The 24,372-nt window shown below is 47.2% G+C and overlaps 1 protein-coding gene across 1 annotated transcript; it reads right to left on the bottom strand.

The window, feature by feature from the left end:
• Positions 1–788: 788 nt before the first annotated feature.
• On the bottom strand, positions 789–24,152 carry PPP1R3F (protein phosphatase 1 regulatory subunit 3F). The gene is given in 5 exon segments (XM_038748055.1): positions 789–4,653; positions 7,440–7,516; positions 11,281–11,336; positions 23,247–23,840; positions 23,842–24,152. Coding segments are annotated over 5 exon segments (2,460 nt in total). The 3' UTR covers positions 789–3,231.
• Positions 24,153–24,372: the final 220 nt, after the last annotated feature.

Raw genomic sequence — 24,372 nt, 5'->3', positions numbered from 1 at the left:
CAGAAGCATGTCTTCTGGGAAGAAGAGCCGACAGCTAGAAGTTTCTCTACTCCAGGCCCGTGACCTTCTAAGCCAACACGGCAATAACATGGTCTCCCTGGTCACCTCCACCGAGCGATTCTGACGCTCTGTGGGTATAACGGCCCCGGCTAGCCAGCCACAACTCACCTTAAAGAGGCACGCCAGAAGCAGAAGTATATTCTCCGGGTCAGAGTCATGTATACGGTATCATTTGGTCTTCTGAACTTTAGAGAGGGTGAACGCTGTATGAGTGTTTTATGCTTTCCCCCTCTGGACTGTAAGCTCCTTGTGGGCAGGGAGCGTGCCTACCAACTCGACGGTACGGTTCTCTCCCGAACGCCTAGACGGTGCTCCGCACACTGTAGGCGTTCAATAAGTACCTTTGATTCACTGATGACTGACTGCTTGTTCCCCAGTTCAGAGGGAGGGGAAAGCATGGCCTGACTGCAGAAGATAAGATCTGAGCTCATGACCAGAATGTTCTCGATTAATACATTTTGCTGATGGGCAGAAGACTCAAAACGTAAGGTTTCTCTTCCACTCTCCCTCCCAAAGCCTGTTCTGAGGGATAACTGAGCGAACGTTCTCACTGCGGGAAAATCCTTTATCACCTTTCAGGCACCAAAGCCATTCTACTTCTCACTTAGATACATTCAAAGCTCCTTTCTGAGTTCCAGGCACTGGAAATTTGAAGGCGGGGGGCGGGGGGATCCTCAATGAATTGTCCACTGCCCCCCAAGGGACAGGGACCATCTCTAATTCCCACAAGTGTCATCTCTCCCAGCGCTTAGTAAGGTGCTCTGCAACAGTAAGTGCTTAATAAATACTATTACTACTACTGGCTACTACCTGGAGTAAGGAGAGGTAGTCTGGCTCTCCAAGGGCTTATTTATCCTCCTGGTCCTGTACTCTGCAAAGAGGCAGGGGCCCAGGTTTTTTATTCCACACTGGAAAAGTAGCTAACAAACTTTCTCGGGGCCCAGCTGCCCATGTCAGGGACACATGGGCAGTCCAACTGCCCTGGCAAAAATACACTGCAAAGGCATAAGTTAAATCACACATCAGAAGGAAGGTGCAACTTCAAGTCAGCAGGGTCTGCCTGTTGGCACTGAAAATAAAACACCTGAATTTGACTGCTTCTCCTACATCACTTGAAATAAAACCCAGATGGCCCTAACCAAGAGTTAGCACATTTGATAAAAAAGATAAGCCAATTTTTTTTTAAAAAGATAAGGAGTACCTCATTGAAACTCAAATATATTTCTATTCCCACACAAACCTGGGAAAGGGAGCAGGGGGAGGTGGGGCCCTAAACCGAAGCTCAGGTACTAACTTTTTGGAAGTGGCCACCCAGAATGCTGTGCCATCTTTGTTTTCAGTTCCCTCTTTCTTGGAGTTTTGGCAATCCATCAGGAGTTCTGAAGGAGACATTAATAAAATGAGGTGCTTTCCAAAAAGAGTGTTGGGCCTCCGGAAAGCCCTGTTAACTAGAACCTTTCCAGTATTTCAAAAACCTAGTCGCTAAAATTAGCCGCTTATCAAATCGCTCCTTGCTCATCCCACATATTTCCCTATCACTGAGAGTGTGAACGGCACTCAGCTGCTTCTTTAAAGGGGGTTTGGCTTCCGAAAAATAAACGTAGCATGATTCATGCCCTGAACAGATTAAAATTCTTATTGAAAGCACATCATTTTCTAGCTAACCCAGAGATGAGAGAGACTACGTTACCTCAAGTTTGGCTTGCAGCCAACTGGAAACTCAGTCAAGATTTAAATTCAAGACCTCTCTCGTTCGCTGCTAAAGGGAGGGCAGATGAGAGAGGGTACCTACCCTCCTCGCCCCCCTCATTTGTCTCTTCCCAAGCCCGAAGAGCCTGCCAAAAAAATCAACAATAAAAAGCCGAGTCACTCTCTGGCCACACTTATTAGCGGCCCATGCTTGTGGAAATGGAAAACCTGAGAAGCAAAAGGGGAACCAACTGAAATCAATCCTGGGCTCAGCTCTAGTCTCCCTCCCAGTAAAAACCCAATGGAACACCCAAACTCCGAGACCACAGAATGGAAAGCGATGGGTGACACTATATACTGAGCAGCTCTCCATCTATATGTTGACAGGCAATTACCCGAAACTTCTAGCTTTAGTGTTAATTTTTTAAAGCTATCTGGATGTGTACTCGTTTGCTCTCTCCCTACATTCTTTAACTTGGGTTTGCAGCCTTGCCACTATTTGCCTAGTGGGGAAACCAGTTGCCAGACAGTGAGTGTTTAATAACAGAGTGAGCAAAACCCTGCTACTCTGTTAGTGTCTTCCACGTAAGGATCTTTAAGTCCTTTGCCGAAGTCTCATAGTTCACCTCAGCTCCAAGTCGCAGGTGGGAAACTGAGGACTAGAGAGGTTGAGGGGCTTGTCTCGAGCCCAGAGCAGACACTTGGAAAAAACGTAACTGCCGAGTGCCTGCTGTTGTTTTCTAATCACTGTCAATCACTGACGTTTTATTTAATATAGGCCCTCCTGAGCCAAAGTTCGCTCACCCCAAAGAGGAAGTACATTTGGAAAAAAGCATTATGCATAGAAGCAGTAGTCGTCATCGCCTCAAAGTTCATCCGACAGCATTTAAACTCCATTCACCCAGTACCTAGACGGCAGATGATCACACATAAAGACAAAACATTTCTCTTAGGATAGTTTGGCAGCTAGAGCTCTCTCTATATAAATTAAAATTAAAAAACCCTCCAGTGGTTTTTGGAAACGGGTAGTTAATAAATATATCTAGGGATTGTGCCGCAAGACCAGCTTAGGACTATTGCCTCACTTCACCTTAACAACTGTACAAAAATAAATATGGGCTCCTCTGCCCACCAGATGCCATTTTACAACCTCTTTCATGCTCTCTGTAGTTCTCTCGTCTGAGAGAACAGACGCACAGCAACCTATTCATGACTGGGGGCCGGGAGGAAGGCAAGGCTGAATGGGGGGAAGCTTTGCGTTGAGGAGAACCTAAAGGGGGCCTTCGTGTGGGCTTTAAAGGTCAGTTTGAACTCTCTTGTTCTTTCATGGCTGGGGTCGATGGGGCCCCTTCCATTGCAGAGCATCTTTGGATTCACCCAGTGGGTGAGGAATTCTGATCCTGCCTCGGGCCTCAATCCGGGAATCCCGGGTTGCCGAACGACGGACGACCCACCCCCGCCCCCTCCAGCCCCCGCAACGATTCACAGGAGCCATTCCAGAGAAAGGTACAGTACGATGGCCACTAAGGACATGCAGCTATTCAACACAACAGGGAGGAAGACCAACAAGCCAAGAAATTGCAGAGACTGGAGGAGGGCCTTCTGGAGTTTGGTGGAAAACTCAAAGAGTCTGTTCTCAGGGAGCTCTGGCTTTGGAGCACTCACTAGGAGACTGGGATTGCTGGTCAATAGGAACCCTTCTTCCTGACCCCCGGGAGAGGGTTCGACAAAGCCTCCGGGCTGTTTTGGCGTGAGCACGTTCGCCTCCGGTAGGTTAATCTGGCCCTGTTCTTTTCCCATCATCTCCAGGGATGTTAGCTCATTCCCGGACTGAAGGACGCTGCTATCACAAGGCTTAAAGGAGGGCTCTGTGGTGTAAGAGTCAGTTGTTGCCGTTAGGACCGTAGCTGAGGAATCTCGCACCTCGGTCACCCGGGGACTTTCACGCTGAGAACCGTCAGGTAGCGGGAATTTCTCTTCCTCCCGATCCTGAAAGAAAACAGCCTTTCCTACAACTCTTAGACTTCCCTTCCCTGAACCTCGGACCTCATCGCAAGTGACCTTTACCCCTAGAGGCCCCACTTCGCTTAATGCCCCTGACGCATCTTCCAAGGCCAGAGGCAGAGTAACGATTTCTGGAGGAGATGCCTGCAGCGCGTCTCCTTCCAAGTTGCAAGGTGATTCCTCAGCACCGGATGAAACATCCAGCTCCTCATCGCGCTCTTTCGTGTCATCTATCAGCTCCACTCCTTGCACTGCGTTAGCATAGTGCAGAGTGATTTCTTCGGCCAGGGAACTATTCAAGGCTCTCTCAGGGCCCGTCCACTTCAGAATTAGATCCCGGTCCGTGAGGAGACCGTGTGGATGGGAATGCTGAAATCCAAAATCTCCAGCCCCCTCGACACCGGAGTCGGGCCATTTGGCGTGGCCGGCTTCCTGCAGCTCCGCGGCGCGTAGACGGCTCAAATGAGACAGGTAGAGTTGTTCCAACTCCTTGTCGACGGCGTCTTCATTCTGGGACTCCTCTGACCTGGAGAGGTCCTTACATCTCCAGGTCTGACTGTCCGAAGGATGCTCCTTGAGAGGACCTTCCGCGGAGAGCTCTCTTCTATTCCAACCCAGCAGACTACGTTGTCCGTTCACGGACCCCAAAACTCCAATCTCTTCGGCCTGCTTCTTGACACCCACAGCCAGAGGTTCCACCTCCTTTTTCAAACCCTGGCTCGCTCCCGAATCTTGCACACCTTGGCTTACGAGGAGACCCTCCTGGTCACCCAGGAAGTTCAGCACATTAGGATGGATTTTGATGGCTGGAGCTTGGGGAGACTCAGTAAAAATGACAGGTTTGTCTCGGGAAAACTCCTTTTTCTCTGGGGAGGTGCTCGTCACGGTGACCTCAGGAACCTGGGGCCCGAGAGAATAAGAGAAGGGAGGCATGGGAAAAAAAAAAATCAAATTAAATCAGGGTCAGTGCTGAAAAAACACATTGCCCCTTAGAATTTTCCAGCTGCAAACTCTAGAATTACCATAGCTCATTCCCTCGATAGAGAGAGCTCCTTTGGTCAGTAGCTTCAAAAAAAAAAAAAAGATAAAGAGTTAAGGCTAAAAAGGCTTCCTCAAGTTCATCAGGCCCAGGATTTCAATGAAAATCAATACCGTGTCTTTTCTGGTGCCGGAACAGATCCTATTTCAGAATGGATGACACCACCCACTGCTTCAAGGAAGACAGGGTTAGGAAAAAAAATAAAGCAACAGAAAGCTAGAGTGCGTTTATTCCACTATCATCATCATCAAGCCACTTAAATGACACGCAAGAACTTGGAGACCGTGACCCCTTAGGCTGAAAATTCATCTCCTTCTTCCTCTAGTAACTACATCCCATTATGAATTTATTAAGCAGGAGGCTCGGAGAACTACTTGAATGCCATTTCTTTCTTATCTATATGCAAGATGAGTTCCTGTCTGACTCTCTTGCTCTTCATGTGTCTAGAGGATAAGGACAACTCGGGCGTTACTGCTAGGGGTTCAGCTTGCTCCCTCTGTGGTTTACTGTTCAAGAGGCTCAGAAGATGTTGCATTAATTTGCTACCCGAAGGGCGGAGATTTTAGATTCTCCTAGAGGGCCAGACTGGAGGACTAGTCCATTTTGGGTGAGGAGATTTCTAAGATTCATTCATTCATTCAATCGTATTTATTGAGCGCTTACTGTGTGCAGATGCAGAGGTAGAGTAAATGGATTCAATATGGAATACTTTTCTCCCTCAGTCACAGCTGAACTAAGATCCTGAGAAGCAGCGTGGCTCAGTGGAAAGAGCGCGGGCTTTGGAGTCAGAGGTCATGGGTTCAAATCCCGACTCCGCCACTTGTCAGCTGTGTGATTCTGGGCAAGTCACTTCACTTCTCTGGGCCTCAGTTCCCTCATCTGTAAAAGGGGGATTGAGACTGTGAGTCCTTCGTGGGACAACCGGATCACTTTGCAACCTCCCCAGCGTTTAGAACAGTGCTTTGCACATAGTAAGTGCTTAAAAATGCCATCAATATTATTATTATTATCCATGGAGATGGGGGTGGGGCGAGGGGGTTGAGGGGGAGGCAAGGTGAGGGATGTTTCTGTACATATTTATAAATTACATATAATTATAACTATTATATAATGCTATAATATGCATGTTATATATCACATAATAATATAATATATAGTTATATGTGTTTATTGTAATTATGTCTTCCCCTAGGGACTGCAAGCTTGTTGTGGGCAGACAACATGCCTACCAACTCCGGCCCTGCTGCTCCCGACTGTGAGGCCGCTGTTGGGTAGGGACCGTCTCTATATGTTGCCAACTTGTATTTCCCAAGCGCTTAGTACAGTTCTCTGCACACAGTAAGCGCTCAATAAATGATTGAATGAATGAATGTTGTAGTGTACTCACATTCATTCAATTGTATTTATTGAGCGCTTACTGTGCGCAGGGCACTGTACTACGCACTTGGGTGAGTACAATACAATAAACTGATACACTCACCCAAGTGCTTAATACAGTGCTTTGCACATATTAGGCACTCAGTAAATACCATTGATTGATTGAGTTCTGAAATGTCTTCTTTCAAGTTCCCAAACATTTTATTCTCCTTAAGGATGATTCTGAGCATCCTCCAAAATAACTTCATTGCAGTGACTAAAAAAAGCTCCTGGCCCTTCCCATGAGCAAAAAAGATGAGGACCTACTCTATTCCTAAAAGTTGCTTTCTGTCCTCCCTTTCATTCCACCTGCACAAAACATGTAGTTCGGAGCTTGTGGGGGGGGACTGTTTAAAAAGCACTTTCCTTTTCTTGCAAGGGGTTGGAGGACGGAGAGGGCTGAGGGGCTCCTGGAGATTGTATAGTTTAAGGAAGGTTATGTCTGGATAAGTGATATTCTTATTTAAACGACATGTTTCGGATCTTTCTGTTTGCGCTCCATCTCTAATCTCACAATTCCACTACTTGGGGTATTTCAATAATGTTAGTTTGTACGGTTTTTAAGGGATGGGAACTTTTCTGAATGTGGTTTTACAAAATTCTGTCATGAACATCTTTTCTGGTAGTGTGAACTGAACTTCATGGCTATTGCCCGTTTGTGGGAGAGTCTCAAATCGGAAGACCTGGCTTCTAATCCCAGCTCTGCCACTTGTGTGACCTTGGGCAAGTCACTTAACTTCTCTGTGCCTGTTACCTCATTTGTAAAATGGGGATTAAGACTGTGAGTCCATGTAGGACAAGGGCTGAGTCCAACCTGCCTAGCTTGCGTCTACCCCAGTGCTTAGTACAGTGTCAGACACGTAGCAAGCATTTAACAAATGTCATAAAAAAGAGACCTGGGTGGCATAAGACTTCTCTCCCCCCACTTCTCTGTAACCAATTTTGGCTCTGTAGCCTCATTTTTTGGAACGTGAGATGATCTTTGGCCTCCAAAGGAATTAATCAAAGCAATCCCTCCTGCTTCAGGATTTTATGATAACAACACCTCAGAATTTATAGCCCATAACCTACGCAAAATCAAGAAAACTGAAGAAATGGAGACACAAATCAAGTTTCGGCCAAGACCATTAGAGTTGGGAGATACATGTTGAAGCTTATATTTTGGTGACTCTGTTGCTTAAAAGTCAGAGGGAGAAAGGGGGGTGGCTGGCGTACATGCTGTGCCTCTTACCTGTATCTTTTGAAGCCCTGGTTGTAGAGCTGTGGGTGCTGTTATTTTGCTCAGTACCTCCTTTTCACTGGTCCAGTCTACAAGAGAGAAAGAGAAAAGGCCCAGGGTCATTAACGCTCAGGCATCATTACCGTCAAACTTTGGGAATCTTCGAACTTGTAGAAATTTCAATCAATCAACAGAAGGTTGTAAGATTCCCCAGCTAGACCGTAAAATCCTTGAGGGCGGGGATTGATCAATAAATCCATCAGAGGTGTTGAGCACTGCACTAAGCACTTGGGAGAGTAAATTACAACAGGGTTGGTACAGATGTGCCCTGCCCACAAGGAGTGGATCATGTCTACTAATTCTACTGTTTGTTTTCAAGGGCCTAGTTCACTGCTCTGCACGCAGCAGGAGTTTAAAAGCATTTACTGAATGTTTACTCTGTTCAAAGCCCTTGTGAGAGTATAAGGAAATCAGTATATTATGATCCTTGCTTTCAAGAAGCTTACCATATAAAAGGGCAGATAAACGCTATAACAAATTTCAGAAAGGAGGAGATAATAGAATATGAAGGATAGACCAATAATAATATGTGTTAAGCACTTACTAGGTGTCCAGCACTGTTCTAAGTACTAAGATACATAAAAGTCAAACAGTCTAACACAGTCTCTGTCCCACCATGGGGCTCACAGTCTAAGCAGGAGGGAGAATAGGCACTGAATCCCCATTTTACAGTTGAGGAAATTAATCAATCAATCAAGGGTATTTACTGAGTGCTTATTGTGTGCAGAGCACCGTACTTAGCACGTGGGAGAGTACAGTAAGACAGAGTAGGTCTTCGTCTGGCCACAAGAAGCATAACTGAGGCACAAAGATCATATAGGTCATACAGCAGACAAGAAGTGGGCCCAGGATTAGAAGCCAGGTCTTTTGACTCCCGGGCCTGTGCTTTTTCATTAAGCCACGTTGCTTCCCATAAAAATATGATCATAGAGAAGCATCATGGCTCAGTGGAAAGAGCACGGGCTTTGGAGTCAGAGGTCATGGGTTCAAATCCCAGCTCCGCCAATTGTCAGCTGGGTGACTTTGGGCAAATCACTTAACTTTTCTGGGCCTCAGTTACCTCATCTGTAAAATGGGGATTAAGACTGTGAGCCCCACACCGTGGGACAACCTGATCATCTTGTAACCTCCCCAGCACTTAGAACAGTGCTTTGTGTATAGTAAGCGCTTAATAAATGCCATTATTATTATTATTATCATAAGTGTTTTGGGGAGGTTAAGTGCTAAAGTGGCACAGAAGTCCTGAGGTGGCAGCTGAGGGGAGACAAAGCGGGGAGACTAGAAATTAATCAGGGAAAGCCTCCTAACCCTGTCAGGTCTACCTTTTTTTTTTAAAAAAAAAAAAGGTATTTGTGAAGGGCTTACTATTTGCCAGGCACTGCACTCAGCGCTGGGGTAGACATAAGAAAATCGGGTTGGGCACAATCCCTGCCTCACATGAGGGTCACAGTCTTAATCCCCATTTTACAGATGAGGTAAATGAGGCATAGGAAGTGAAGCGACTTGCCTGAGGTCACACAACAGACAAGTGGCAGAGCCAGGATTAGAACCCAGATCTTCTGACCCCCAGGCCCAGGTTCTGTCCATAAGGCCACGCTGCTTCTCAGTGTTCTACCTACACAACATCACTAAAATCCATTCTTTCCTCTCCAAACTTTAACTACCCTGGTCCAAACAGTGATCATCATCATCATCATCATCAATCGTATTTATTGAGTGCTTACTATGTGCAGAGCACTGTACTAAGAGCTTGGGAAGTACAAATTGGCAACACATAGAGACAGTCCCTACCCAACAGTGGGCTCACAGTCTAAAAGGGGGAGACAGAGAACAAAACCAAACATACTAACAAAATAAAATAAATAGAATAGATATGTACAAATAAAATAAATAAATAGAGTAATAAATATGTACAAACATATATACATATATACAGGTGCTGTGGGGAAGGGAAGGAGGTAAGATGGGGGGGTGGAGAGGGGGACGAGGGCGAGAGGAAGGAAGGGGCTCAGTCTGGGAAGGCCTCCTGGAGGAGGTGAGCTCTCAGCAGGGCCTTGAAGGGAGGAAGAGCGCTAGCTTGGCGGATGGGCAGAGGGAGGGCATTCCAGGCCCGGGGGATGACGTGGGCCGGGGGTCGATGGCGGGACAGGCGAGAGCGAGGTACGGTGAGGAGATTAGCGGCGGAGGAGCGGAGGGTGCGGGCTGGGCTGGAGAAGGACAGAAGGGAGGTGAGGTAGGAGGGGGCGAGGCGATGGACAGCCTGGAAGCCCAGGGTGAGGAGTTTCTGCCTGATGCGCAGATGCGCAGTGATCACATCCCCACCTTAACTACTGTGTTAGCCTCCTTGCTGACTTTCCTGCCTCCTGTCTCTCCCCATTTCAGTCCTTCTTCACTCTGTTACCCGGGTCATTTTTCTCAAAAAACCATTCACTTCACATCTCCCCACTCCTCAAGAACCTCCAGTGGTTGCCCAGCCACCTCCGCATCAAACAGAAACTCCTTCCCATCAGCTTTAAAGCACTCAGTCAGCTTACCCCCACTCCTCGCTGATCTGCCACTACAACCCAGCCCGCCGCACACTTCATTCCGCTAACGCCAACCTACTCACTGTACCTCGATCTCATCTATCTCGCAGCCGATCCCTTGCCCACATCCTCCCTCTCGCCTGGAACTCCCTCCCACTTCGTGAATGATAGATCACCACTTTCCCCACCTTCAAAGCCTTATTAAAATCACATCTCCTCCAAGACTATGCCCTCATTTCCCCTATTCCCTTCTGTATGGCCTATGCACTTGACTCTTAAAGAATCTGATATTCACCCCACCCTGAGCCCCATAGCATTCGTGTCAGTGCCTGTCTCCTCCTCTGATAATAAAGTGGGCAGGGAGTATGTCTACCGACTCTATTATACTGTATTCTCGCAAGTGCTTTGTACAGTGTTCTGCACGCAATAAGAACTCAATAAATACCACTGACTGATTGATTTCAGAGGAGTTTTGAAGATGAGAATAGTGAAAGGGGAAGGAAGTTCCAGGAAGGAGGACCTGGGTTTTAGTCCCAGATCTACTGTGTGTCTGCTGTGTGACCCTGGGCAAGTCACTTAACTTTCCTGTGCCTCCGTTACTTCATCTGTAAAATGGGGATTCTGACTGTAAACTGCACTTTGGACCCAGACTGAGTTCAAGCTGATTAGCTTGCTAACCTAAGCACTTAGAACAGTGCCTGACACAAAGTAAACACTGAAGAAATACCACTAAAATAAAAAGAATAAAGACTGAACTCTGGGGTACAGAGGGAGAACAGAGATGGATTTCAGATATATATTATTTCCATCTTGCCTTGCTGCCCATTTGCTTTTCACCTTCGCTTCCTTTTGTCTTTTTTCAATTCAACTGAAAGGTCAATGTTCAGCCATGGGATTCTAATTGCTCCAGATACAGAACTTCCCTTTTTACTACTAACCAATGGTATTTCACAAGTGCTTACTGTGCGCAGAGCACACCACTAAGCACTTGGGACAGTACAACAGAGTCGATTTTACATTCTGCCAGCTCGTAATCAGATGCAAAACTATGAAGCATAAATGGGCACACGTCTCAATACTGGTATAGAGGGGCGGCTTTTACCCAGGGTGGCTTTGACTTTCATTACTTACGGTAAAAATGATTCTAATCTCTCAGAGTTGGCATAGTCCATGATCCGTTTTTTTTTTAACCTACCATCAAAATCTTCAGAAGAGGAGGAAAGAAAATCATGAGTTAAAATTCAAAGCAAGGCTCTCCCAAAACGTACCAGCAACAGAGATGGTTTCCTCCAAATTCACTCTTCTTAGTCCTTCCTCGTTTTGCCTGTGTGAGGTAAAGAGAGGAAACTGAAGACTTCCTCATGCTTATAGGAACTGACACGACCATCAACAAAGACCAGTTTACCAGTTATTAAGTTTAATGTGCATCTGATTTACAAAAATCAGGTGACTCCAGGAAGGGCTAGCATCGTGACCGGCATATTCTGAGAATGTACATAAAAGGATGGGGAGATCTATGACCCTGGGGCATTCAACGGGAAGTGGCACAGAACTAAAACACCAGCTTTGGGAGTTCTGAGTTTGGAGGGGAAGGCACTAATAATAATAATGACAATAATGGTATTTGCTTAGTACTTACTGTGTGTCAAGCACTGTTCTAAGGGCTGGGGTAGCTTCATTCATTTATTCATTCATTCAGTCACATTTATTGAGTGCTTACTGTGTGCAGAGCACTGTACTAAGCGCTTGGGAAGTACAAGTTGGCGATATATTGAGACAGTCCCTACCCAACAACAGGGTCAGCTAATCAGGTTGGACACAGTCCCTGTCCCACATGGGACTCACAATCTTAATCCCCATTTTACAGCTGAGACAACTGAGGCCCAGGGAAGTGAAGTGACTTGCCCAAGGTCACACAACAGACGAGTGGAGGAGCCGGGATTAGAAACCAGATCTTCTCACACCCAGGCCCGTGCTCTAGCCACCAGACCACACTGCTTCTCACTAAGGGCTTGGCAGCCTGCAGGAAAAGAAAGCATGCACTGTTGCTGCTGCTTTAGACTGCACCATTCCTGCCATTGCAAGGATCTACTGGTCTGGGCCACTGTTGCTCCTAAGAGGGCCTCTGCTTCTGTTCATTCATTCGTATTTATTGAGCGCTGCGTGCGGAGCTCCGTGTTAAGTGCTTGGAAAGTAAGATTCGGCAACAAATAGAGACAATCTGTACCCAACAACGGGCTCACAGTCTACCCCTCTCTGGCATCTGATGGTGGTCAGTTTCCAAAATGATCTCTTGGCTAAGAAGTCTTTACGGGTAAATGCCACGGCAGACTCCAATGCCATTCCAGAGAGTGCAAGCAAAGGCTGGGGAGGTCCCATTTCCTTTATCAACGGAAAGCTAAAAGAGACAAAGGTGGAGCTAGGAAGGGAGTAGGGAAGGGTTGGATCAAGTTCTCCTTTTCTATGTAGGGCACAAATGTCTGACTGTATTTGTTATCTATATTCTACAATTTCTGGCTGGGTGGGCTTAGCCTTGTCTCATGAACGCTCTTGATATACACAAGGTTTTAGCCTTGTGAATCAATCACTTCGGGGGCGGGAGAGTCAGCTGAACTCTCCATTGCCAGGGGTTGTTACAATCAAAGGAAAATGAATCTACTGGTCACGGGACTTCTTTTGCCTGAAATCTAACTTGATCCTTCAAGGAAGAAACTGGTTGAAAACCATGGATAACTGTAAAACCCCAGTTTGTTCTCAGCTTCATTTGGATCCTTTAAAATGACTGTTTCACCCTGTGGTAGGACTGCCAGGCCTGTTAGGGGAGATGTCTATCTGTGGGCCAATGTCCCCTAGAATATTTGAACTGCCAGACTGGAACTGTATTTGTTAAGGGTTCTGCTAATGCTTGGGACCAACCTGATTAAAAAAAAAAGCACACATAATCTAATGGCATAACAGAGGGGGCAGTTGCACTTCCCCAGCCTTCAGAAGCTCATTTTAAAGGGGGCCAGATAGGGGAGGTTAAAACAGGAAAATGGGATAAGTCGTCCAAACTGATGCTGGGGCCTTTATGAGACAGAAACATCCCTGGAACCCGAACCAATACCAACTCGGGGACTGGGGCATGGGACTAGGGGCATAAAATGGCATAAAAGTCCTTGGAGCAGGAAAGAAACACTTTCACCATGAGGGTGGAATGCTAAAGCAGCCCTTGCGGAGGAGGTGAGGGGAAGTCGAACAGAGAGGGAAGCACATGGTGAATAAAACCCAGAGATGGCAACATCACTGTCAAGTGTTTATGAACCCATATTCTAGCCCAAGGAAAGGAATAAGACCAGAGAGAGAGCTACATTTCAGAACAGAATTTGATATCCGTGAATTTTTGCCAACTTGTACTTCCCAAGAGCTTAGTACAGTGCTCTGCACAAAGTAAGCGCTCAATAAATACGATTGATGATGATGATGATGAATTGGTGCCACCACGATAATAATAATGATAATTTTGGTATTTGTTAAGCGCTTACTATGTGCCAAGCACTGTTGTAAGCGCTGCGGGGGATACAAGGTAATCAGGTTGTCCCACATGGGGCTCACAGTCTTAACCATCATTTTACAGATGACGTAACTGAGGCCCAGAGAAGTTAAGTGACTTGCCCAAAGTCACACAGCTGATAAGTGGCGGAGCCGGGATTAGAACCCATGTCCCCTGACTCCCAAGCCCGTGCTCTTTCCACCGAGCCACGCTGCTTCTCTAAGCACGATGTAGGCCCAAACCTTGTTCAAAACCAATTTCTGTCTATGGACTTAATATTGTTAGCCTTAGTAAAATATTCTGAAAGCTTGATTCCTTTCTTTATTTTACTCTTTTGTTTCTTCCATTTTCCTTCAGTCCTCACTTTCTAGTCCCTGTCATGTCTCTTCCCCCACATGCCCATAATTAATGTATTTATATTATTGTCTGTCCCTCTAGACTGTAAGCTCATTGTGGGCAGGGAAAGTGTCTACCAACTCTATTGTATTGTGCTCTCTGTAATTTATTTATTTATATTAATGTCAGTCTCACCCTCTAGGCTGTAAACATGTTGTGGGCAGGGAATGTGTCTGTCTATTGTTATACTGTACTCTCCCAAGTGCTTAGTACATTGCTTTGCACTCAGTAAGCGCTCCATTAATACGACTGAATGAATGAAGGGCTTAGTACAGTGCTCTGCACAAAGTTATTGATGGATCTATCAAATGTGACGAGGGAACTCTGGACAGGGAGGGTGGGCGAAGTGTGAATGAGACACAGTGAGCAGGTTGTCTTGAGTGGGAGGATGAGAGAGAGCTAAGATGCAGGGTGGGAGAAGGGTGAATGCGATAATATGCGTATGTCATATCTACCCCAGTGCTTAGTACAGTGCTTGGCAGAGGGTAAGCATTTAACAAAGACCACTATTATTCTTATACTGAGTGGAGTCCTTCTTTCACCTATTCTCCCTGAGGGATTCTGGGGACCAGCTCAAAGGGGAAAGGTCATGGTTAGGAGAAAGCAAATTGTTCGAGTGCTTTAAAGCCGATGGTAAGGAGTGTCTGTTGACCAAGCGCTTAGTACAGTGCTCTGCACCCAGTAAGCGCTCCATAAATACGACAATGAATGAAGCAACCACTGAATGAGGCGAGGGCAACCACTGGAGGTTCTTGAGGAAGGGGGAGACGAGGACTGAACTTTTTTTTAGAAAACTGATCCAGGCAGCAGAGTGAAGTATGGACTGGAGAGGGGAGAGACAAGGAAGAAGGGAGGTCATTGAGGAGGCTGATGCCGAAATCAAGGTAGGTCAGGATAAATACAACAGCATGGTTGCATTTGGATGGAAAGGAAAGGTTACATTTCAGTAATGTTATGAAGGTAGAATTGACAGGGTTGGGTGACAGACTGAATTTGTGGGTTGATCGCTGTGGGTAAGGAACACGTCCACTAACTCTGTTACATTGTACTCTCCCAAGCACTTCATACAGTTCTCTGAGAGATATGAGTTGAGGATAATGCCAAGGTTATGGGCTTATGAGATAGGGAGGATAGTGGTGGTGTTCACAGTGATGGGAAAGACAGCGGAGGACAGGGTTCGGGTGGGAAGAGGAAGAGACCTGTTTTGGTCATGTTAAGTCTGAGGCGTTGGAGGGACATCCAGGTAGAGATATCCTGAAGGCAGGAGGGAATGAGACTCCTGAGAAGTAGAGGTCGGGATTTGAGAGGTAGATTCAGGAATCATCCACATAGAGATGACAGCTGAAGCCACTGGAGCGAATGAGTGCTCCAAGGGAATGGGTGTAGATGGAGAACAGAAAGGGATGAGGGACTAAAAATATTGGTTCCTTCCTCCCAATAATGCTCCCTTTCTCCCTTCACAACAGAGGAAAGTTTAAGGAATACGTCAGCGGAGGAAACATAACTGTATAGATACAAGATTCTCGGGGAAAATAATTTGAGAGGATTCTGAGGAACAGGAGGCGTTTGCAAATGTATATAAAGATAGCAAAAGGACAGAAAGCAGTGGGGCTGCAGACCTGTCCGCTTTGAAGGCTAGGGAAAAATGAATATTCTCATTTACCCAATATAAAATCCTCAATCCCCCAAATTCTCTGTTTGAACTAAATGACAGGCTTGGGGCTAGTCCAAGGGGTAAGTTAGGATGTTCAGGATCCTTGGACAATTTAATCAGCAGTTGTCTGACAAGAACAGGAAACAGATGACCTTTTGTGCTTTAAGGCTGGGACAACTCCAATTGGTGTCCAAGTTTAAAGTCACCAAAACAGAAACTTAAGATACTGAAGTACAACGGTAGATTGACTCACTAGTTGTTAAAGGTGAAGCAGAGTTCTTAGAAAGGGAGGAATCGAATGAGAACAAACACTACAACTTGCATGTTCAATTAACCATGCACTAGATTTTGGTGGAACCACTTTCACAAATTCAAAGGGCGGCTCTATTGAGTAATTTGAACAGGATGCGATGCTTCTGCAAAGGAAACAGGAACCCATCCTAAGGTTGATAGGCACATGTCGATTCTATTGGCCACATCTGGTCTCCCCTCGAGTCCACAGGTGCCAATTTTTCATTCTGTGGGCGGTGGCAAATAACGACTGTCTCCCCCGTCTAGGTTGTCAGTTCCTTTTAGGCAGGGATCCCGTCTACCAAATCTATGGTACTTTCTCGAATGCTTAGTACAGTGCTCTGCAGACAGCATTCAAGGGATATCGTTTGACTGACTGAAAAGGGGGCAGAGAGTAGATATCAAAGAATGAACAAGAAGATCCTCAATCACCTCTCTCACCCTGCTACTTGTCCTCTCCCATTACAGCCCAGCTCACTCGTTTTGCTCATTCATTCATTCAATCGTATTTATTGAGAGCTTCAGAGCACTGTACTAAGCGCTTGGACTCTAGGGCCATGCTATTCACTGTGCCTCATTCGAATCTCTCTCCCCACCGACTTCTTGTTCACACCTCCCGGCCCCCTCCCCAATCTGGCAGACCACCACTCTTCTCCCCATCTTCAAAGCCCTTTTAAAATCTCAACTCCTAGGGACCATGCCTGATTTACTTTCATGTCCCCACTCAATCGATAGTATTTACTAAGCACTTACTGCGTGCAGAGCACTGTACTAAATGCCTGCCCACATTGAGCTTATAGCCTAGAGACAGTCCCCACCCCCTACTGCAATTTCAATACTTCTGTATCACCTGCTTCTGCACTTGGGTATTTATTTCCTAAAGCTTGGGCCCTCCCCTGCTAGCATTTATGTCCATATCTTTATGTTCTTTTGGTTCCCTCTCCCTGTAATTTTAGTGTCTGTTTCCCCCACTAGACTTTAAGTTCCTTAAAGGCAAGGAACATGTCTACTAACTCTACTCTCTCAAGTGTCCAGTACAGTGCTTGGCAGGAATAGGTGGCCAATAAATACTACTGATGCACTGATCGGTTGATAAGACAAAGTCACCATCCGGGGTCTTTTCAGCCCTGATAGGAAACTCTTCGGTCTTGTCCAATTAAGCCGTCTTTTCCTCTACTCCCTTTCCTTTCTATATTCCCTATGCACTTATATTCGTAACATTTAAGCACTTGATAGTCACTCACCCTAGCCCCACAGCATCTACATACACATCCATAATTTACTCTCCCGCTCTTTCCTGGAAGTTCCCTGTGGGAAGGGAACGTGTCTACCAACTCCGTTGTATTCCACTTTCCTAAGCGCTTAGTCCACAGCGCTTTGCACACAGTAAGCGCTCAAGAGATACCACTGATTGACTGACTGATCGACTGTCAGGGCCCTGGGATGAGCGACGTTGGGAGTCCAGGGTAAATGGTTGTGGGAATGATGGGCCCCGTCGTCCCAGGGGGTTCAGTCTATCCGTTCAAATGAAGATGAGACACAGAACAGGAGGGCGTGCGTGAGCTTTTGTGGGGGTGGAGGCACCAGAGATTGCTCATTATTCTCCTTGAAACCCAGTCTCTCGATGACGGAAATTCACTTTGCCATCAGGGAACATTAGCTGTTGTTTTAAGGTAGTTTATTACAGATAGTAACTAGGGAAACAAGACTTTGGAGGAGGGGCTGAGGGGGAAAACACTTTTTACTGAGGGCTAACTAAGGGAAGAGGTGAATCTGCAGACTGTCTAGCACCTCGACAAGCACATGTGTTTCATTAGAAAGGTAAAGGCCCATGAACAGCATTTTAGAATACTCAACGGAAAAAAAAAAGTTCTGCAGACTCATTTCATAGGACTCAAATCTACGTTGTCTCTCCATCTCATTTCTCCTTTGTCAGCTCCCCCTTTCAAATACGGATGTTTTCAAAGTGTTCATTCAACCCAAAGTGGGTCATAAACAAGAACTCGGAGAGGAAAATACAGCAGATCCCGCTCATCGTCAACTTAATTTGGTGATACTCCAAGTCGGCAAAAGACGGCGGAAGTTTCGCCCCGTACTACGGTGATGCACGGAACTCTAGTTATGGTGAAACATCTCGTGAGTAAAATGATTAGGTATACAGGGTGGGGAAGGAAGTGAAGAAAAAATCTGAGGCTTCTACAGCACGCTGAAATTGGTTATTTGGGGTATATTTTTATTCTCTCCACCCCTACTGTTTCAAACCAGTCTTAATCCCTGGAGTTATGAATGAACAAGGCCAAGGAGAAAATAGACCAAAAAGAGATTTACAGGTCTTTTATTGGCCATAAACACCTTTTATAAAGAGGCTTTTGGGGGCTTCTAGACTGCACGCACTTTTGGAATCGAAAACCAAACTGAAAGAATCTGAACATTGATCTCCATGATTTTTCAACCCTTTCTTCTCTAGAAACAGACAAAAAAATCTATCTCTGTTCACTTACGTGCATCAGTAGCATTTCGTAAAGTATCAGTAGACAATCTCAAATCATCTACAGATCCTTCTGAGGAAATGCTGAAGCAGATAAAGTCAAGAGAGGAGAGCTGCCTTCTCAAGGGGTGTTTAACAAACACTAGTTGGCAATTTTCCCCTCTCAGGGTCGCACCTGGAGAGTTTCCAGTACTCTACTAGTCTCGGCTACGGGACGGAGAGTCAAGCAGAGGCCCACCCATTCCATTCCTAGCTTGGGCAGTGGTAGCGAGTGGAAGGCAAACTGCTACTAGTCAAAACTCACCCATGCCGGGCAGCCAGCAGTAGCATGGGAAAGAGTCGAGGGCGGAGACTCGGGTTTACTGCATGGAAGGTGGCAATGGGAAAGAGTCGAGGGCGGAGACTCGGGTTTACTGCATGGAAGGTGGCAATGGTAAACCACTTCCGTATTTTTACCATGAAAACTCTACGGATCCACTACCAGAACGACTGCGGATGCATGGCGGGGCATTCTGGGAGAGATGTGTCCGTGGAGTCGCTATGGGTCGGAGACGACTCGACGGGATAAGACAAGACAAGTTGGCAATTAGAAAGAATGAACAAGACCACTTCCCTAGCGTATCTCCTTTCCCCCTGCTCTCAAGTTATCTGGGCACTCTCTTTTCCGATTAAACACTAAGGGATCTACCCGTCCAAAATTATGAAAATCAAACCTCCTGATGATGGACTCAGCAGGGGTTGAAAAGTGGCCAATGCCATCCATGTCCATTGGGCTAAACTAGAAAGGCGTCCACAGAGGGAAGCAGCATGGCCTAGTGGATAGAGCACTGAGCTGGGAGTCGGAAAGTCATGGGTTCTAATCGCAGCTCTGCCACTTAATGATATTTGTTAAGTGCTTACTATTGTACATATCTATTCTATTTATTTTATTTTGTTAATATGTTTGGTTTTGTTCTCTGTCTCCCCCTTCTAGACTGTGAGCCCGCTGTTGGGTTGGGACTGTCTCTATATGTTGCCAACTTGTACTTCCCAAAGCACTTAGTACAGTGCTCTGCACACAGTAAGCATTCAATAAATACGATTGATTGAGCAGTGTGGCTCAGTGGAAAGAGCCCGGGCTTTGGAGTCAGAGGTCATGGGTTCGAATCCCGACTCCACCACGTGTCTGCTGTGTGACCTTGGGCAAGTCACTTAACTTCTCTGAGCCTCAGTTCCCTCATCTGTAAAATGGGGATTAAGACTGTAAGCCCCACGTGGAACAACTTGATCATCTCGTATCCCCCCCAGCGCTTAGAACAGTGCTCTGCACATAGTAAGCGCTTAACAAATGCCATTATTATTATTATTATTATTATTATTGATTGATTGATTGCAAAGCACTGTTTTAAGCACTGAGGGATCAGGTTGTCCCACGTGGGGCTCACAGTCTTAATCCCCATTTTACAGATGAGGTAACAGGCACAGAGAAGTTAAGTGACTTGCATGAGGTAACAGGCACAGAGAAGTTAAGTGACTTGCCCAAAGTCACACAGCTGACAAGTGGCGGAGTCGGAATTAGAACCCATGAGCTCTGACTCCCAAGCCCGGGCTCTTTCCACTATTCCCTCTTCTGTAAAATGGGGTTTAAGGGTGTGAGCCCTGTGTGGGATAGGGACTGTGTCCACCCAATGATCTTGTATCTACCCCAGTGCTTGGAACGGCGCCTGGCACATAGTAAGCACTTAACAAATACCACATCATCCAGTCTCTCAACAAGAAAGAAAAGGATGTGAGCTAAGGCTCCTTCATTAAGGCCTCTGAAATAGATTGATTAAAATGGGAACAGGAACCTAAAAAACATACTTAAGGTTGTCAAGGTTAAGTTCTGCTTTAGGTAGGCCTATTGCTTAGGGCATTTCTGAGAAACACACCCCTTTTCATCTCTAGGTCAGAGGTTCAAATGTTACCCACATGCATAATGAATGACATGCCATTTCCACCTAACATTGTGAGGTGGCTCAAGGGAAACTTGTAGCCCACCAGTACTCTCATACAAGAGAGATTAACTGGTCTAGACATAGCGGAGTCTAGGAAAGTGTCTACCCACCCCCAAATCCTCTCATCTTCCTAGAAGATGGGTTAGATGCAAACCATGGGTTAGATGCAAGGAACAAAGCCTCCCTCGCAGATCCTCATTCTGAACCCCTTCTTTCTGATCTTTAAGATTTTTGTTAGCTACCAAGAAGGAACCGGAGCTACTGAGGTCCAATGAAGTGCAGTGCACATTTAGGGACTCAGGTTTTGGCTTGTTTTTTGCTTTTTGGTGGAGGGGCAATATTTAATCTGAAAGTTTTAGGGGCATGAAGAGCAAGTGATCACATTCAAAAATGTGTGAGCCTTCAAACGAGAAGCAGCTTGGCCTAGTGGAAAGAGCACGGGCCTAGGACTCTAATCCCATCTCTGCCACGTGTCTGTGTGTGACCTTCTCATTCAATTGTACTTATTGAGCACTTACTGTGTACAGAGCACTGTACTAAGCACTTGGGAGAGTACGATGCAACAATAAACAGTCACATTCCCTGCCCAAAATGAGCTTACAGCCTGAAGTGGGCTTACAAGGCACTTAATTTACCTGTGCCTCAGTTACTTCATGAGTAAAATGAGGATTAAGACTGTGAGCCCCACGTGGGACATGGACTGTGTCCAACTTGGCTAGCTGGACTCTACCCTGGCGTTTAGTACAGTGCCTGGCCTATAGTAACCACTTAAATACATTAAAAAAAAAAAGGAAGTGTAATGAAGAGACATACAGCTCAATTCTGTGACTGGGGGCTTCAGTTCCTAAATTGATCGCTTTCGTACCTTTCCCTTGCCCTAAATTCCTCCATATTTTAAAAGAACAAATGTTCTATACCAGCCTGTTGAAAATATTACTTTTTCTCAAATCAGTGGGATCTCTGCTAGGTTCTTTTCTAGCACCGACTCCTACCTTGTTCTAGTTTTCAGAGTCAGCTAACATGGAGTCAGTTCTGGCTACCGGACTGTGTAAAGAAGACAGGACTGGTAAGGTAATTTTTGGATCACTGGTCCAAATCATCATAGATTCATTTCTCATAGCTCTCCCAGACCGTTACCAGCTAGGAATGGCAAAGACGTCGGGAAACTCGGTCCTTCTTGATTGACGATGATGTGAATCCCTGTGACCACCGCCTCCCTCACCCCAACTATTTGGGGGCTACGGCATGGAATCGGTAAAAAGATATCAGCAAAGCAACCTGAAGAACGCAGCTCTTTGCTTTCCACGTATTCCTCCACGTGTGAGGAAGGAGTTAACATGCTCAAGTCCACTTGCTGAAGTACAAAAGAAGGGGCTTACAAGGGTTAAGGCTGAAGTGGATATCTGGGAAAGGAAGTAAACTGAGAACCAGTCAGTCTCTTTAAATTGGGGAAAAGGAAAACAATCAAACAGCCTTGGATAGTACAGTTCTTAAATAGTCAAACCAAGATGGACTGTTTTGAAAAGTAAAAAGTTAAAATTTACATGACCAAAATGAACTTACGGAGAACTACTTATTGATCTTTCTGCACGCATAGAACCTCTTCTTGCATAGCAGAGATGAAGTGATAAGGGAAACTATCAAAATACAATCTACCCACTTAAAATAATATCACAAGTATTGTCAAGAACCACAGCTTTGGGGGCAGATACTAAAACAATTTCCTGAATAACGTGCTTTTTTTTCTTTTCAAAATCACTTTTGCACTTTAAAAAATAACCTGAGATTCTGATTTTATGCCTCCCCCCCCCCCCCCCAAATATCGGTCTACTTACCTAAACATCAATAGTCTAAGGATGCTGATATTGAGATATCTTCTTTTTCCTTGGTTTTTTTTTTTTTACCACTGTCTCACGGTTCAGTAACACTTAAGTGTCAGGATACAACTGGACCGTCTCTATATGTTGCCAACTTGTACTTCCCAAGCGCTTAGTACAGTGCTCTGCACACAGTAAGCGCTCAATAAATATGATTGATTGAATGAATGAATGAACTGGTAGCCAGGATGTCTTAAAAGAGTACAGTATTGATGAAAATGAAGGGAGGGGGTGGGGCGGGGGGGAAAGACTTGCAAAGGAAGGCAATTCCAGAACCCTCAGGCCTTACCCAGTCACTTCTCAAACTGATTACTTAGCAATAGGCTTCACGGGGGAAAATAATTTTCATTTCCACCACACCATTTAAGAATAGCCAGTAATCTGCAAGCCCAACAGGTGGTCCAGGTTGGAAAACCTACGATAAATCACATAGATAAAAGTTTTTGAACTGCCCGTGGGCTTACGTTTAATGGTTAAAACCAAAAGTCACCTGCCAAATGCGGCATCCAATGTCGGCTCTCGAATCACTCAACGGCGTTTGAAAAACCTGAGGTGTGAAGTCGTTTCAGGGCCAAATCTGAGAGAACCGGACGGGCGAACATTTGCCGCCTGCCTCCACGGGGGGTTATATACAGGCTTCTAGGCCTGCCCTATTGATTTTTCCTATCACCTCCAACACATAAGGCCCACTATAAATAGCCCGGTTTCCAGTTTCTGTCCTCTGCTCTGCCCGTTACGCCGCCAAGACTCCCTTCTCACTCGCCCCGTTACTTGCGACCTCGATGAGACTGGGCCACGGCGACAACCCAACCAACCTCGGCGCGGCGGGCCTTCCAACTCTCCGGCTAAACGCTTGGGCCCCACTAGACCGACTGACCCCCCTAAATTCATTCGGCCCCCGGCGGGTCCCCAGGATGACGAGAGACATCTAAAACTGTCGACGGGAGGGTGGGGACCCCCGACGTGATCTTGAACCCTACGGCGCTATCCCCGACGGGAGGGACCGGGGCGTCCCGTTACCTGTTTCTGACAGGTTTCATACAACTCTTCAGCTGTTTCGTCTCCACCTCCCGGAAGAGGGGCTTCGCCGGCGGCGCGGGCAGGGCCCCTAGGCTCGTCGCCCTGGCCGCGGCGGTCTCCTTCAGGACCACGGTGTAGTTCTTGCCTTGGTTGTTGGCCCAATAGACGGCATCGGGCGTCTGGTAGCGCACCACGAAGTCAATGCGGGCCCCGTCGCGGGCAACCGGGCCCTCGCCCGCTCCCCTCCCGGGCGGGTCGAAGGCCAGCTGGAAGGCGAAGCGGTCCGTCTGGCCGCCGTCGGGCGAGCCGCCGGGCACGTAGTGGGCCGGGTGGTCCTGGTAGGTGGCCCAGCGGTCCCGCGTGGCCCGCACGTGGACTGACTTGTGGTAGGACAGGTTGAGGACGCGGATGAGGCCCCGCAGCACCGGGACCCGGCGGTCCCCGGGGTCTTCGGGGGGCAGCAGGTCCTCCAGCTCCACCATGGCCCGGCGCAGGCGGTCCAGCCGGCCCGGGGCGGGGGGCAGCACGAAGCCGGGCAGGAGGTAGAAGCTGGAGGTCGGGGGGGGCTCCCAGGGTCAACTCGGGGGGGGACTGGTCCTCGGGGGCGTCGTCCCCCCACCAGGGCTGGTACCGCCTCAGCTGGGCCAGGGGCAGCCCCAGGGCCTCATCGGCGAACAACACCCGCCGCAGAGGGTGCCGGGAGTGCGGCCTAGTCGGGGCCCCCGCCGCCTCGGCCTCGTCGTCCGAGGTGACCGGCGTGTCCCGGGGGCGGGGGACCGGCGACGACCGGGGGATGAGCAGCCGCCTCTCCACCTCCTCCTCCTCTTCGGCCTCCTCCTCGGACGCCGCCTGACTGGGAGGGGACGGGAGCCGCAGGGCCGGCCCCACCGAGCCCGACCGGGCCATCACGGAGCCCGCTGGGGAGGACGAGGAGGAGGACGAGGAGGAGGAGGAGGAGGACGAGGAGGAGGAGGGAAAAAAGGGGAGGCGGGGGTGACCACGGAGGAGGAGGCGGGAATGACCACGGAGGAGGAGGCGGGAATGGGGGCGGCGCCACGGCCTGGGCCGGGAAAAGAGGCGGGCCCAGGGACCTCCCGAAGGGAGGAGGCACGGCAGGAGGAATGAT

Source organism: Tachyglossus aculeatus, chromosome 6 (genome assembly GCF_015852505.1).
Source record: "Tachyglossus aculeatus isolate mTacAcu1 chromosome 6, mTacAcu1.pri, whole genome shotgun sequence".
NCBI lineage: Eukaryota > Metazoa > Chordata > Mammalia > Monotremata > Tachyglossidae > Tachyglossus > Tachyglossus aculeatus.
This window is presented reverse-complemented; position numbering and strand designations above follow the sequence as displayed.